The sequence below is a fragment of the Capra hircus genome, chromosome 24 (assembly GCF_001704415.2).
Source record: "Capra hircus breed San Clemente chromosome 24, ASM170441v1, whole genome shotgun sequence".
Taxonomy (NCBI): Eukaryota; Metazoa; Chordata; class Mammalia; order Artiodactyla; family Bovidae; genus Capra; species Capra hircus.
The window spans coordinates 33,301,717-33,318,940 of NC_030831.1; the positions used below are offsets into that span (position 1 = coordinate 33,301,717).

A 17,224-nucleotide genomic window follows, 5' to 3' on the forward strand; every position below is an offset into this window, starting at 1 on the left:
AAAACCTAGAAGGACAGAAAATAGCCATTTGAAAGAGTTGTGAGATGATGGGTGAAGTTTTTTTCTCACATTTCATTTCCATCATCATCATATTTGTGCTGTAATGAAGGTCGAGAGTCATCTCCTGCAGACTGTGCCCTACTGGAGGCTTTGTGGATGTGTGTGTAGTATGTATACATGGATGTGTGTGGATCTATGTATTGATTGTGAACCTGTGTGTGTGCGATGTAGAGGTTGTGTAGAGACTGCAGTGTGTGCAGAGGGTGTGTGTGTGTGAGACAGAAATGTGAATGTGCATGGAGTATGTGCATGGGAGAGAGGGTGTGTATGTGAGGGGTGTGGGTGTGTGTTTTTTTCCTCCTGAACCAAAATTTTAAATTATTAGATTTTTAGTGCATACGAAACATTTTCATAACGTAGGACATATAAGGATGTCAGCACATTGAACTACAACAGAAAATTTCTTATACAACTTCTGAAACATTGATATGCTTTTTTCTCTTGTGTATGAACGGCACCGTTAGCTTAAACCAGCTTTGTCGTGGATTAAGTAGGTTAAAAGCAGAGCTGGGTTTCCAGCTAGGGTTGAACACGTGGCTAGGGTTGTGTGTGTGTGGAGGCTGGAGAGTGTGCCCAGAGTTGGGTGTTCAGTTTGGAGTGAGAGAGTGAGTCTGGATGTGTGCAGAGTGATGTGAGGTTGTGAGTGTGCAGCGGTGTGTGCATGAACCTCGTTTGTGTGCGTAGTGTGTGCACAGTGCGAGCGGAGTTGGGAGTGTTTGTGCGGCAGGTTCCGGGGTGCGGGTGGGGTGGGGATGGGAGGGTAGGGGGATGGGAGAGGGTCGTCTGAGGGGGTGCCCCTTCCCTCCCCTCCTCCGCCCCCTCCTCCGCCCCTCCTCTCCCTCCTCCTTCCCCTCCCATCCCCCTACTCCCGCACCCGGCCCGGCCCGGTCTGCGGCGGCGGGAGCGCGCGGCGCCGCGGAGGCCGCCCCTCTGCGGAAGGCGGCGGGAGAGGGAGGGAGGCAGGGCAGTGCAGGCGTCCAGGCCGGAAGCGCGCGGGGCCCGGCGGAGCGGCCGCGGACATGTGCAAGATGTCGTTCAAGGTGAGCGCCGCGCCTGCCGGAGGGCGCGCCGGGCGGGCGGCCGACCTGCAGCGGCGGGGCTGGCAGCCTCCGTCCGCCCGGAGCCGCGGCGGGCCCGCAGGATGGGGTGGGAGCCGCCCTGAGGGGGGCTGCGGGGACCGGGAGGGAGCGGCCGGGCAGGGTTGCCCCTGTGATTTGTGATCTGGGGGCGCGGGCTCTGCGGGAAAGGCTTTGCGCACTACTGGCTGCAGGTGCGGTGAGCCGGGCGGCGGGGCGCCGGGGCGCCGGGCGGCGGGGACTGTCGCCGGGGTAACGGGCGGGCGGGGGCGGGGAAGGAGCCCTGGGTCTGCGCTCCTCGCGGGGACCCTGGCTGCGGCACCGATTCCTGCGTTTGTGTTCCCGAACGCCAGCCGCCCCACTGCTGCTTCCTCCCGGAATACTTTTTCGACGCTGGAGCTGAGGGACCAGCGCAGAGCGAGCTGCAATTGATTACCAAAGAGTTTATTAAAGTCATTTATTTAACCCCCGCATTTTCGGGTTCATTTCGGGAAAATGAGGTTCATTGACTTGCCTCTATTGAAGATGTTTTTAAAAATATATTAGTTAAAATGTACTGAGCACATAAAATGTGCCCGACTCTGATCCAGGGGCTCCACGGTTCACGTTCTGAATCTTCCGGAGGAACCGCGAGATGGTACTTTGCCCCCACCCTCCATCACCATCACCACCACCACCTTTTCTAAGTAAGAAAAGTAAAACATGGAGAGGTTAAGTAACTCTTCCCACAACCATGCAGCCAGTGAGCGAGTCGGTGTTCAGACTGAAACCCTAGTGAGTCTGGCTCCAGAGCAAGTGTGATCCCAGCTCTTACAATAGCTTATTTAAGCAGAGGAATGACACGGTGAGATTTGCGTGTCATAAAGATCTCAGGCTACAATCTGGGCTTGGGCTTCCCAGGTGGCTCAGTAGTCGAGAATCCGCGTGCAATGCAAGAGACACTGGTTTGATCCCTGTGTCGGGAAGATAACCCTGGAGAAGGAAATGGCAACGCACTCCAGTATCCTTGCCTGGGAAATCCCATGGATACAGGAGCCTGACTGGCTATGGTCCATGGGATCACAAAAGAGTAGGAAATGACTTAGGGACTAAACAACAACAGTTGAGAGAACAGAACCGAGCTGGGAGACCAGCCAAGACTGTGTTGGGGACATCTTGTTAAACGGTACCAGATTAGGGGACAGATTTTGAGAATGGAAAAAAACAGACAAACATTGAGTGACTTAAACATTTTTAATCAGCAGAATTCAGTGATTGATGTTATTCACTGGGTTAGGGAAGGGCAGAGAGATAAAGATAAAATGTTTGGTGTGGGACATGTAAAGTTTCATTATGGAGGTGAGTCCAGGTAGAGATGTTGGTTAGACAGATGTGCAAACTGGGAGCCCGGGAGGGTAGTCTAGGCAGGAAACAGAGATGACATTTAAGAGTGAGCAGTGTTAAATGCTCGTTGAACCCATGGGAATGAATGTGGCTGCCCAGTGAGATCATGTAAAGGTAATAAATTAGAGGACTGAGAACAAATTCTTAAAGAACCTCAGGACTTAAGAATGAGCAGAATAAGAGAAACCCATTGAGAAAACGGGGTGGGGGGATGGGGGACAGCAGACAGAAATGTATGAGAAAAATCAGAAGCATGTGCAGCCATTAAGCCAAGAATCTCTAGCCTTTCAATAAAGGTGGGGAGGGATGCAGAATTAAATACCTCAGAGAAATCAAACAAGCTAAGGATCGAAAAGTGCCCATTGAACTTAGTAACAGAGCAGGCTCTGGTGACCTTGTTGAGAACAGTTTCAATGCAGTATCATGTTCAGAAGCCAGACTGTAATAGCTTAAAAAGAGAGTGGGTGGAAACCACAAATGGAGAGAACTCTTTCAAAAAATTGGAAACAGTGACTGCGGTGGGAATCCAGACTTGGCCAAGGGTTTGTTTGTTTTAAAATGGTAGAGACTTGAGCATCTTTATTTTTTTATTATTATTATTTTTGGTTGCACCACACAGCTTGGAGGATCTCAGTTCCACTGAAAGTGAAAGTAGTTCGTTCAGTTATGTCCAACTGTTTGCAACCTGATAGGCCATACAGTCCATGGAATTCTCCAGGCCAGAATACTGGAGTGGTAGCTGTTCGCTTCTCCAGGGGATCTTTCCAACCCAGGGATTGAACCCAGGTCTCCTGCATTGCAGGCAGATTCTTTACCCTCTGAGCCACCAGGAAAGCCCAAGAATACTGGAGTAAGTAGCCTATGCCTTCTCCAGTGGATCTTCCTGACCCAGGAACCGGTGTCTCCTGCATCGCAGGTGGATTCTTTACCAGCAAGGATTGAACCCGAGCCCTCAGTGAAAGCATGGACTGTCAGGGAAGTCCTGATCATCTTTAAATGATAATAGACATTTCAACAGTAAACAGACAACCCAGTTTTGAAATGGGCAAAGGATCTCAATAGAAGTTTCTCCCAAGGAGATATACAAATGGCCAATAAGCCACTGAAACGATATTTGACATCAGTGGCCTTTCACTGTTCACTTTCATGCATTGGAGAAGGACATGGCAACCCACTCCAGTGTTCTTGCCTGGAGAATCCCAGGGACGGAGGAGCCTGGTGGGCTGCCGTCTATGGGGTCGCACAGAGTTGGACACGACTGAAGCGACTTAGCAGCAGCAGCAGCAGCCATCAGGAAATGCAAAGCAAAACTGCAGTGAGACACCACAGTCACACCTTTTAGGATGATTACAGTCAACAAGACAGACAATGACAAACACTGGCAAGAATCTGGAGCAATTGAAAACAACAACAAAAAGAAGAATGTGGAGAAATTGAAAACGACAACAACAAAAGAACGTGGAGAAATTGGAACCCTCCTACATTACTTGTAGGGATGTAAAATGATACAGCAATAATAGAGAACAGTCTGGTCATCCTTCAAAAAAATTAACCATAGAGTTGCCATATGACCCAACAATTCTGCTTCTATATGTATATGCAGGAGAAATGAAAACATATGTCAGGAATTTATATCTCATGGTGGTAGAGACTTGGAAGCCCAAGATTAAGCTGCTGACAGTTTTAGTTTCTGGTGAGAGCCTGCTTCCTGCCTTGCAAGCAGCTACTTTCTGAATGTATCCTCAGATGAATGAGAGAGTGAGCTCCAATGTCTTTCTTTGTAAAGGCACTAACCCCACCATGGGGGCTCCACCCTCATGGCCTAATCTAAACCTAATTACCTCCAGACATCACACTGTGGGGTTAGGACTTCAATATATGAACTCGGAGAGGAGAGGACACAAAGATTCAGACCATAACATGGTGTATCCATATGATGGATCATTCAGCCAGCAAAAGGAATGAATCTCTCATATATGCGGCAATGGGGATGGACCTTGAAAACATTATGTTAAGTGAAATAGGCCAGACACAAAAGGCTCCATGTTACAGGGTTCCATTTATATGGTGTTAGTCACTCAGTCGTGTCCGACTCTTTTGCAACCCCATGGACTGTAGCCCACCACGCTTCTCTGTTCATGGAATTCTCCAGGCAAGAATACTGGAGTGGGTTGCCATTCCTTTCTCCAGGGGATCTTCATGACCCAGGGTTCGAACCTGGTGACTCCTGCATTGCAGGCAGATTCTTTACCGTCTGAGCCACTAGGGAAGCCCCCCCACCCCATTTATATGAAGTGTCCAGAATAGGCAAATCCATAGAGACAGAAATAGATTAGTGGTTGCCAGGAGCTGGGGCAGAAGGGGGTAATGGAGAGTGATTGTTAATAGGTATGAGGTTTCTCCTAGTTGATGAAAATATTCTGGGATAAGGTGATGGTTGTAAAACCTTGAGATTAAAATAAAAACCACTGAATTATATGCTTTAAAAAGATGGGTTTTGGTGGGGGGGTGGCAGTCTATTTGGTTTTTCCTTTTGAATTTTTTATTTTGTATTGGGGTGCAGCCAGTTAACAATGTTGTGATAGTTTCAGGTGAATGGTGAAGGGACTCAGCCATACATATACATGTATCAATTCTCCCCTGAATCCCCCTCTAAAAAGATGAATTTTATGGTATTGGGTTGGCCAAAAAGTTCATTTGGGTTTTTCATCATAGTTATGGAAAAACTTGAATGAACTTTTTGGCCAGCCCAGTATGTAAAGTATTAGTTCTAAAACTAAAATAAGTCATGTCTGACTCTTGGGACCCTGCAGACTGTAGCCTACCAGGCTCCTCTGTCCACGGGATTTTCCAGGCAATACTACTGGAGTGGGTTGCCATTTCCTTCTCTAGGGAATATTGCCCACCCAGGATCAAACCCGGGTCTCTTGCATTGCAGGCAGATTTTTTTACTGACTGACCCAAGTATCTCAGTACAGAAGTGTTCTAAGATGGCAGCAGGGAGTGCTGAGAACGCTTCTGTGTGGAGAGGATGGTCGAGCTGAGTGCTGGAGTTCTCAGAGGCGGGAGAGCAGAGACACTGATCGAAGGCCAGGATGAGCTCAGAATTTGGGGTGGGCAGAAGGGAAGGTGCCAACATTTTCAGTGAAGAAGGAAAAACGATCCAGAGGCCACAGCTACCTTGAGGTGAGGCAGAGGATGAGAAGGTGGGATGGCCTGAGTCTTGAAGCAGCAGAGATGTGTATACCTGCTGAGAAGGGCTGTCTGGAAGCCAGGTGAGGAGGGTCCAACCCCATTCCCCATCCTAGGGCTGCTCTGGGAGCAGGTTCAGCACCCCCTCGCCACACTCCCCTCCCCCACACCCCAGCCAGGGAGACAGGAAGCTTGGTGCTAGGTGAAGGAGGAAGGCGGTTGATTATTTTAGAAAGTAGAGGAGTTCTAAAGGGCACAGAGAGAAGATTTGAGGGGCAGCGGGGGAGAGTCGCAGGCTGGCTGACTAACTGTGTACCAGCCCCGCTAATATTGTGTCGTTTAGTCGCTTAGTCATGTGACTCTTTTACGACCCCATAGACTGTAGCCCACCAGGCTCCTCTGTTCATGGGATTTTCCAGGCAAGAATTCTGGAGTGGGTTGCCATTTCCTTCTCCAGGGGATTTTTCCCGACTCAGGGATCAAACCCGTGTCTCCTACGTCTCCTGCACTGGCAGCTTTACCACTAGTGCCAGAAGGTGCCCACAGCCCACGATAAAAATACAGGACGTCCCTGGTGCTCTAGTGGTTAAGACTTCCTCTTCCAACGCAGAGTGTGTGGACTTGACCCCTGGTTGAGGAGCTATAAGATTCCACGTGCTTCTTGGCCAAAAATATAAGACATAAGACAGAAGCAGTATTGTAACTAATTCAATAAAAACTTCCCAAAAATGGTCCACATCAGAAAAAAAAAAAAAGAATCTTTTAAAAAAAATAGCAACTTTTGGGAATTCTCTGGTAAGTCCTGTGGTTAGGACTCAGTACTTTCACTGCCTGGGGTCCATCCAGGTTCAATCCCTGGTTGGGGAACTAAGATCTCACAACCACTTTTATTGTACATTTTTGGAAGGGTTTTTACAATATTGCTTTTAAAATTATTTAGCAACGAATAATCTTTATATTAGGCTTCTCTGGTGGCTCAGTGGTAAGGAGACACAGGTTCGATCCCTGGGTTGGGAAGATACCCTAAAGAAGGAAATGGCAACCCACTCCAGTATTCTTGCCTGGGAAATCCCATGGACAGAGGAGCCTGGCGGGCTACAATCCCTGCGGTCGTAAGAGTCAGACATAAATGAGTAACTAAACAACAGAAACCTTTAATTTACATTTGCCCATGCTGCTGCTGCTGCTCCGTCGCATCAGTCGTGTCCAACTCTGTGCGACCCCATAGACGGCAGCCGAGCAGGCTCCTCCATCCCTGGGATTCTCCAGGCAGGATACTGGAGTGGGCATTTCTTCTCAGTGCGTGCGGCAGCAGTCGCTTCAGTCATGTCCGCCTATGCGACCATGCAGCCGATCAGGCTCCTATGTCCACAGGATTCTCCAGGCAAGAATACTGGAGTGGGTTGCCATTTCCTTCTCCACATTTGCCCATGATTTTTCTGCAATTCAGTAGTTCTTGTATAGTGGGAAAATCAGACCTGCAGATTATATTGTGTCAGCAATATTGTGAATATCAGTTCTAGCAATTGACATGTTAACATTTTGTAGATATTGAATGATGTTTTCATTGACTCTGTTTTGGAGCCATTGTTTCATTTTCGTAGGTGACTGAAAAGCTTGGAGGCCCTAGGCCTTTTGTTTCCAAGGCCTGCATTGAAAAGACTCAGCTGTTGGCTGAGTCTGTGGGTGGATAAACAGAGCTTTAGAAACCACAATTTAGCTTCTTCTCGATGACTCAGAGTCACCACTTGTAGGACTATTTGCTTCTGAACCACCAGGACACTCGTTTTATCCTTTCTCCATTATGTTGTCAACAGTCTCTTCTCACTGGTAGTCCTTTGCCTTCAGTAAATTTCCTCTATCAACGTTTTGTTGTTGTTCAGTTGCTCAGTCCTGTCCAACTCTTTGCGACCCCATTGACTGCAGCATGCCAGGTTTCCCTGTCCTTCACCGTCTCCCAGAGTTTGCTCAGACTCATGTCCATTGAGTCGGTGATGCCATCCAACCATCTCATCTTCTGTTGCCTCCTTTTCCTGCCTTCAATCTTTCCCAGCATCAGACTTTTTTCTAATGAGTTAGCTCTTCTCATCAAGCTTTGGCCACCTCATCTGAAGATCTAACTCATTAGAAAAGGCAACTGCTAATTTTTTCTGGTTGGGAAAAGAGATACATGTTTTCTGGAATTGTTTTTAAAGTAAAAAGAACTCAGATTGCAGGTCTGAGTCTTTTTTTGTGGAAGAAAGCTCATGGATTTCAGTACATTGACTTTTGTCTCTCAGTTCAATTCAGTTCAGTTGCTCATTCATGTCCGACACTTTGTGACCCCACGGACTGCAGCATGCCAGGCTTCCCTGTCCATCACCAACTCCTGGAGCTTGCTCAAACTCACGTCCGTCGAGTCGGTGATGTTATCCAACCATTTCATCCTCTGTCGTCCCCTTCTCCTCCTGCTTTCAGTCTTTCCCAGCATCAAAGTCTTTTCCAATGAGTCAGTTCTTCCCATCAGGTGGCCAGCGCATTGGAGTTTCAGCTTCATTATCAGTCCTTCCAAAGAATATTCAGGACTGATTTCCTTTAGGATTCACTGGTTGGATCTCCTTGCAGTCGAAGGGCCTCTCAAGAGTCTTCAACACTACAGTTCAAAAGCATCAATTCTTTGGTGCTCAGCTTTCCTTATAGTTCAACTCTCACATCCATATATAACTACTAGAAAAACCATAGCTTTGATTAGATGGGCCTTTGGTGGCAAAGTAATGTCTCTGCTTATTCATATGCTATCTAGGTTGGTCATAGCTTTTCTTTTGTCTTTATAACAGCTATTTCAACTACTCAGGATTTATTCTTCTGGGCTGAGGTTGCCAGAAGTCCAGCACAATTTGTAAGTTAGACCCTAACCCAGTGAGGGGGAGTCACTATTTCAGAGGATAGATCACTAAATAAAGAATAATACCTGGGTCTTTCTTGATCATGTCTTACCTGAGAGGATTTGTTGTTGTTTAGTTGCTGAGTTGTGTTCAGCTCTGCGACCCCATGGAACTGGTAGTCCTCCAGGTTCCTCCATCCTTGGAATTTCCCAGGCAGGAATACTGGAGTGGGTTGTCTTTTCCTCCTCCAGGGGATCTTCCTGACCCAGGGATCGAACCGGCGTCTCTTATGTCTCCTGCATTGGCAGGCGGGTTCTTTACCACTGAGTCACCAGGGAAGCCCCAAATGCCAGTTTCCATATTGGTGGTGGAAATTTCTCATGCCTTGGCCAGACATACAGGAACTTACACTTTCGACCCTTCCTTGTTCTGAGAGTATGTAAGTTATGTCAGAATCAACTCCAGTTCATCAATCATCTGAAATTACTTGGATGAGCCACAGGAAAATAAATCAACAAAGCCATGTATTTTTCTTGACAGCTTTATTGAAATACAGATCACATACCATATAACTCACCCAGTTAAACTGTCCATTCCGGTGGCTTTTTCTTTCTAGCATATTCAGAGTTGTGCAACCATGAGTACCATCTATTTTAGAATATTTTAATCAACCCCAAAAGAAACTATGTACCTGTTAGCAGTCACTGTATTCTTCTAAATAGCGTCGTTTCAGAAAACTGCTGAACTACTTTCTACCTCTATCAATTAGCCTCTGCTGAACATACATGTGTTAAACAGACTTTAAACATGGTCTTGAGTTCTGAGTTTGGAGACACCTGTGTTATACAGGGCTACCTCTATGGCAGAATCCCTGAGTAGATAAATCACTTACTTTTTTGTGTGTGTCAGATGTTTAGCTTTTTGGAAAAACCACAGTGTTTTTTAATTATTTTTTAATATTTCATTTATGTGGCTGCCTCGGATTTTGCTTGCGTCATACTGGATCTCTCTTGTGGCGCATGGACTCTCTAATCGTGGCCCGTGGGCTCAGTAGTTGCAGTGTACAGGCTTAGTTGCTCCTTGGCATGTGGGATCTTAGTTCCCTGACCGGAGATTGGACCAACTTCCCCTGCATTGCAAGGTGGATTTTTAACCACTGGCCCACCTATGGAAGTCCCCTCAATTATCTACTTTTTCTCTGTGGTTTCCTATCATTTAGAGAAGTGTAATGATACTTGCAACACAGGTTTAATGGTCAGTTACTGTTTTTAAAGTGACTCTGTAAATTTCAGCCATTTAGCACAAAGTGGAATGGTAAGATCTCAAAAACCTCCTTCTGCACAGTGGTCTCTCCACCCTTCTTTTCTCCTCATTTAATGTGGCTTCTAACACCAGAGAAATTCATCATTGAACAAAGCCAGTGTTCTCTTGATTAAATTAATTATACACACTTAAAATCCACATGATTCTCAACTGTTTTTTAAGCCAATAATTGAGATCTCTACCCCCTCTTAGCTTTTAATCAAAATTCCATTTCTGTACAAGTAACAACTTCCCTTCTGTGTTTCTCTCCCCTTCCTTCCGGTATTTAATTTCTGGTAGTGTGCTAATGAGCAGTGTGTGAGCCAAAATTCTAGCAGTAAAGGGGGGCTGGGGGAAGAGAAGAGAAGATGGCATATGTGGAAGGTTGTGCCCTGGTTTTCTCACAAGGTATAAGGTATAGGATCTCAGACTCTGGACCCAAACAAACTTAGCTTTGAATCCTAGCTCTGTTACTTTCTAGCTGGATGACCTTGAGTAAGTCATTTCTGTGCCTCAGTTTCCTCATCCTAAAATTGGGAACAGTAGCATCTACCTTGTGAGATTGTTCTGGGAATTAAAAGTGTTGAGAGCAATGAGAGTGCTCAGCACGCTGCCTGACACAGAGCACTACCCAGCATAGCTTGTCGCTGCTGTAGCTCGTCATATCACGCCGATAACCTGACGCCAGAGACGCGGAAAACCAAGAAAGAGGTTAAATAATCATCACAGGGTTGGTGAAGTGCCTTAGGATTTGTGTGAGGCATTTTCACATGCATCGGCTCCTTTCAAGGCTTAAGGGCTGCCCTTTATAAACCGCATGTTAGGATTATGTGCATATTGTGCCCAGAGGAAGTTTGGAAGTTTACCAAGCAATGTGGTCTGTAAAGAGAAAGAAGGCCAGGGGACTTTCTCTGTTGGCATAAGAGGAGCTTGGCAAGAGGTTAGGAAGGGGGTCACTGGGGAGGCCACTGCCTGTTTCTTGCTGTCTCAAGAGGAGACTTCTGCAGGAGGCAGGCAGTGGGTTGGCTGAAAGCCTAGCCTCAAGCTCCAGACTGCCTGGGGCTGCAGCCTGCCTTGTTGTTCTCACTTATGTCATCTGAGCAGTGGGGTAGTAATGTTCCCACTTCACTGAGCTGTGTTGCAGAGGGTGTGCCAGTGGTATGGAATAAGCACTTGGTAAGAAATAGCTTGGGCTTCCCAGGTGGCACTAGTGGTAAAGAACTCGCCTGCCAGCGCAGGAAACATGAGACACAGGTTCAATCCCTGGATGTGAAAGATCCCCTGGAGGAGAGCATGGCAACCCACTCCAGTCTTGCTTGGAGACTGCCATGGACAGAGAAGCCTGGTGGGCTACAGTCCATAAGGTCACGAAGAGTCGGACACGACTGAACAACTAAGCACAGGAGGACTCTGCTTTTAGAGCTTGCATTTCTTGAGTGTTTACTATTGAAGTCCATTTGCACATATTACCTCATTTATCCTCTAACAACCCATGACAGAGGCACAGTTGACCCTGTGTCTGCAGATTCTGCATCTGTGGATTCAACCACAGACCAAAAATATTCAGAAAATTTCAGAAAGTTCCAAACAAGAGAGCTTGAATTTGCCCTGCACTAGCAACTATTTACATAGCACTTACATCGTGTAGGGTATTGTAACTAACCCACAGATGATTTAAAGTATATGAGAAGATATGTGTAGGTTATATGCAAATACTGTGCCAATTTATATAAGAGACTTGAACATCCACAGATTTTGGTATCTGCAGGCAGTCCTGGAACCAATCCCCCAAGGATATTGCCTATACTAGCAGATACTTTCCTGGGACACAGAGGACTTAAATAACCTCCCTAGTCACAGAACAGGGATACAGCGGGGTCAGGACTTGAACTCGGCTCTCTCTTACCCCAAATCAACAACTTTCTCATGCCTCCACCTGCCAGTAAATCAAGCCCTGAGGGGAAAATGAAAGATTTACACCCTTTCCCAAAGCTCAGTTTCTAGAACCTTCTACAAAACGGGGATGTCTGGCCTGTGCAGGAGAGGAATCCCTGAGGCTATTCTAAAGGCAGGAGAGGCTCCTGGCTGGAGAGCTTGTTATGACAATAGAAGCTTGTGGTTTACAGATGGTTTTTGAAAGGCATTTGGGGTTAAACTGAAACAGAATCACCGAAAATGATTTACAGTTTACTTCTCTCAAGTTCTCATGTTTCCGGAAAAGCCAGCAGAGCTGTTTCCATGGTGCATATTAAATTCTCTTCCTGATTCACCCTCCCATACTTCATCCTGGCCTCGTGCAGTGTTTCTTATTAAAGGGGCATTGTTTCATGATTTATATACAAGTCAAACCAGCCTGCTATGGCTTCTCGCAGTCACAACTGTAACATCAGGCCCAGCCTGGGGTAAAAGCCACAGACACTGGGTGTGAAAACTGAGACAGTATAGTTTACACCTTCAGGGGAAGCAAATGGTTCACCTGCAATTTAAGGTGAATTTTTTCCCCTCCTAACAGAGCCAGGAAAGCATTGCAAGTATGTTTGTAATCTGCTTATCATTCCCTGCTTTGCCACACTCTCATCCAAGAACACACAAGAACACTAAGTTGGGTACATGCTGAAGGGCTTCTCAAGTGAAATCCTGCCACCCCAGATGCTACCACCCCTCTGCCCCCCCCTGACTTTCACTGTGTTGGCTCCTCGGAGCAGCCAAAACTGTTGGTGTCTGCTTTTTAACTTACTGATGGTGAGTTAGGCACTGTTAGGGTTTCCCTCGTAGTTCAGTTGCTAAAGAATCCGCCAGCAATGCCCGACACCCCGGTTCAATTCCTGGGTCGGGAACATCAGCTGGAGAAGGGAATCTAGTATTCCTGGGCTTCCCTTGTGGCTCAGCTGGTAATGAATCCGCCCGCAATGTGGGAGACCTGGGTTCAATCCCTGGGTTGGGAAGATCCTCTGGAGAAGAGAAAGGCTACCCACTGCAGTATTCTGGCCTGGAGAATTCCGTGGACTGTATAGTTCATGAGGTCGCAAAGAGTCAGACACGACTGAGCAACTTTCACTTTTCACTGGGTCTGTATGTAAAAACGTATCAATATTCTTAGAAGACGTATTGCATATAAGACTCTCTGGGTCAGAGGAGTGCTTTGAAGAAAGAAGGTGTTAGTCGCTCAGTCATGTCCAACTCTTTGCGACCCCATGGGCTGTAGCCCAGCAGGCTCCTCTGTCCATGGAATACTCCAGGCAAGAATGCTGGAGTGGGTAGCCTTTCCCTTCTCCAGGGAATCTTCCTGACCCAGGGGTCAAACCCAGGTCTACCTGCGTTGCAGGAAGATTCTTTACCATCTGAGCCACCAGGGAAGCCCTGAAATGAGTGCTTTAAGCCCATCGAAAAAAAGTATTTTTGTTAATTTGAATACTAAAAAGTTTCCTATGAATTCGTCATTAGTAGCAATACTCTGATTTTAATTTTGCCTGTTGGTTCTAACTTTGTAAAGAAAGTGGATAGAAGGAGGGAAACTAGCGTTTATAAGCGCATATAACATGCCAGATACAGTATTAGCCAATTAACCTACATCATTTTTTAAATTTACTTCTATTTTTTAGTTGCAGTATAATTGCTTTACAGTTATATGTTAGTTTCTGCTGTACAACAGCATGAATCAGCTATAAGTATACATATTAATATATCCCCTCCATCTTGAGCCTCCCTTAACTTACATCATTTAATTTTTACCATAAACTTCAGGGCATGTCATGTGATCTCCATCTAAGCAAGAGGAAACCAGGACTTATGGGGCCAGTCCATTGCCTAAAGCCAGACCTGAAACCCAGAGCTGTCTGGTTCAGCCTGTCCTTCCGCCCCCACCAGGGACTTTTCTCTGCAAATCCAAATCAATGCATTTTAGAGAAGGAGGAGGTGCTTCAGTCAGCTCTGCCACTCTGATTCTGGATAACTGTTTTCCACCTCTGTTCCTTCCGTAGTCATGGTTTCAGGGTTAACTTAGCAACTTTAAAACGACCTCACACTGGAGTGAAAGACCCACCTGAGGTCGCATAACAACATTTCCTGCCCAGAGTTCTTTGTTCTCAACAGAAACCCCTGGCAAGTTCCAGCTGAATCAAAGAACTTTTGGTAGAGGGAGAATGAGGCGTTTACCCAGGCGGCTGGAAGTGAGTAGAAAGCATTGACTGCACAGAAAGTTAGTTTCTCTCTCACTCAGTCATATCCATCTCTTTGCAACACCATGGACTGTAGCCCGCCAGGCTCCTCTGTCCTTGGGATTCTCCAGGCAAGAATACTGGAGTGGATAGCCATTCCCTTCTCCAGAGGATCTTCCTGACCCAGGGATTGAACCCAGGTCTCCCCCATTGCAGGAGGATTATTTACCATCTGAGCCACAGAAAAGATGCTGGTAAACTCAGAATTGGGAGATTTCCCTCCACTTAGAGATAAGAGACATTTGGGAACGTGGCAGGGAAGAAATAGCAGTTAAGCAGAACCTTGGCCTTGAAGGATGGGGGAAAATTCTTTCAAGCAAAAAGGAAACTGTGAACAAAGACACAGAGGCAGGAAAGTGAGACATTGGTGGGAAATGGAGTATATGAATAGTGCTGCGTAATCAACAACCCTGCTCTCTGCCACAGCCCCAGGGCTCGGGTTACCCACATCCCACAGCCAAGTACACAATGATGACCCGCTGCAGGAGGAGCACTCTTTCCAATGAGCAGACACATCTGGAAACTCTCCATTTTGAATGGCAGCACGTGTTTACATAGCAGTGGTCACATTAATGAAGGTCAATTTTAAAGATTCTGTTTCATTTTGCTTCTGCAGAAGGAAACCCCCCTTGCCAATGCGGCATTCTGGGCAGCGAGGAGGGGCAACCTGACTCTGCTCCGCCTGCTACTGAACAGCGGCCGTGTGGACGTGGACTGTAGGGACAGTGTATGGACCGGTCCATTCGGTACCCGCATGCTAGGAGCTGGCTGTCCCCCGCTGGCATGAGAGCGCCTGCTGAATACCCTGCCCTTCACAGCGCTGGTCCCCTTTTTCATGTGCTTGTCCCCTTTACCATGTGTTTGCTTGCCTCATCCTTTTCAACAAGTCCAAAGCATCACTGTTATTGTTCAGTCGCTCAGTCATGTCCAACTCTTTGCGACCCCATGGACTGCAGCCCGCCAGGCTTCCCTGTCCTTCGCTATCTCTCCTGGAGTGTGCTCAGACTTATGCATAGTACCTTGGGGAAACATATCGAGGAAACTGTTATCTGCATCAGACAGGAGGGGTCACAGTAGGGGAAGAGATAGGTCACTCGGAAATCAGAATTGGCCCAGTCCAAGAAGAAAAGGGGTAGGGGGTGATTCAGAGTAGAAGGAGGCTGCCATGGATGGAGGAGTTGGATTTTTTCTGCTGAGAGATAAAAGCCCCCCACCCAACCTCATTTCCCTCTACCCTTGCAAACATCAATTCACTCATCAGCGATGGCGGGGAGCTAAAACAGGTCCTCCCACCCGCTGGCAACATCACTTGCGGAGTCCTTCCCTTCCCAGCCAGAGGCAGTGATCTCTGTTCTCAGCAGGACTTCACGTCACGTCTCTGGGGCCTAAGAGGAGGAGAGAGAGGAGAGGTTTTGATTTTAGGGATTAAATAGAAATGTTTTCACAGGAGGCTTCTTGTTTTCCTGAACACAGGGTGCGCCATTTCCAGCTTTTATTACACAAATTTGGTAGGTGATATCAGCCACCAGCCCAAGTGAGGTATCAAAGTTTGCTCCCCTGTGCCCCCTGGAGCATTGGCACAGGACAACTCAGGGTGCACCTCCGGATCCACGTGTAATTTCCTCCCCACTTGCTCTGTGTCCCAGAGTCAAGCTCTCTGGCTTGCCCTCAGGCACTTACTTTCCTCCGACCGCCAGTAGGGTTTGGCCAATGGGAGCGTTGGTGGGAATCAGAGGCTGGGAGCACAAGGATGTTGGGGAGTCCAGCCCCCGTGTCGTGTCTGGCAGCAACACCCTCACCCTATCTGTCCAGGGAGCCACCACCTGCCTCTTGTGCTTTGGGGCCTGGGCTGGTATCAAAGCCCCACTGTCCTTCCCTCTCAGTCCTGTTCTTTGTGGTTTCCTTACATCCAGAGCATAGCTTTATAAATAGTCTCTTTATTATGCTTTCTTCCAGTTATCCCAGTTTGAATGTACCATCTGTTCTTTGCCAGGACCCAGACTGATACGGGGTCTTGGGCCTCTGTGAACTGGTTGTCTGGTCTTACTGGGGGCTTGCTGGGCAGCAGTGCCATACTGGATAGATCTGGAGTGGGCACACCCGAGTTCATTGTGGTCTCACCCACTGACCATGTTGATGACCAGTTACTCCTTTTTCTTAAAGTCACCCCTTTCCAGACACCCCTGACTTCCAGCTTTGTGTCCCTTCCTACATCCACAGATGCCACTTCTTCATTCTCTTTCTCCTTTGTCCCAACCTCTGACTCTTTCTCAGTTGACCATGTTATAGAAGTGAAATGCAATCCATAAGGAAGCATTTGGGGGTAATTTGTTTTATTCATCTTCCCGTACTTTAACATAGATGAAGCCTGACATTTAAAATTGTCTTTGTGAAATGTCCAAGTTAAGTGCTCTGTACTTCCTCTAGCTCTTGATTGATTTGTATTTTGAGAACAATGTGCCCATGATAGAAAAATTTTCTTTTTTTTAATTAATTGTAATTGGAATATAGTTGGTTTACAATGTTGTTTATCTGCTGTACAGCACAATGAATCAGCTATACGTATACATGTATCCCCTCTCTTTTTGGATTTCCTTCCCTTTTAGGTCACTGCAGAGCATTGAGTAGAGTTCCTTGTGCTATACAGTGGGTTCTCATTATTCAAGTCCTTGAATAATTTTTAAAATTATTTATTTATTTTATATATTCATTTTGGCTGTGCTAGGTCTTCATTGCTGTGCGGGCTTTTGTCTAGTTGCGGAGAGCAGGGGTCACTCTCTAGATACTGTGTGCAGGCTTCTCATTGTAGTGGCTTCTCTTGTCGGACCACAGGCTCTGGGACATGAGGGCTTCAGTATCTGTAGCACGTGGGCCCAGTTTTGCAGCCCTGGGGCTCTAGAGCACAGTCTCAGTAGCTGTGGCAAACGGGCTTAGTTGCTCTGCAGCATGTGGGATCCTCCAAGATCAGGGATCCAATCTGTGTCTCCTGCTTTGGCAGGCAGATTCTTTACCACTGGACCACCAGGGAAGCCCCAGGTCCTTGAACCTAAAGGTAGCAAAGACCTTGGCAATCATCTCATCCAATCCCTCATTTTAAAGATGAAGCAAATGAGCCCTGAAAATTGTGAGC

The 17,224-nt window shown here is 46.9% G+C and overlaps 1 protein-coding gene across 2 annotated transcripts in view; it reads left to right on the top strand.

Moving 5' to 3' along the window:
* ANKRD29 (ankyrin repeat domain 29) overlaps nt 917-17,224 on the top strand; it is a 52,701-nt gene continuing 36,393 nt past the window's right edge. Inside the window, exons 1-2 of one of the 2 annotated variants that reach the window (XM_018039771.1) lie at nt 917-1,100; nt 14,711-14,821. In XM_018039771.1, coding sequence (XP_017895260.1) covers nt 1,080-1,100; nt 14,711-14,821 — 132 coding nt within the window. In that variant the 5' untranslated portion in view covers nt 917-1,079. The remainder of the gene's footprint in view (nt 1,101-14,710; nt 14,822-17,224) is intronic. The other variant, XM_018039770.1, reaches the window with a different exon arrangement.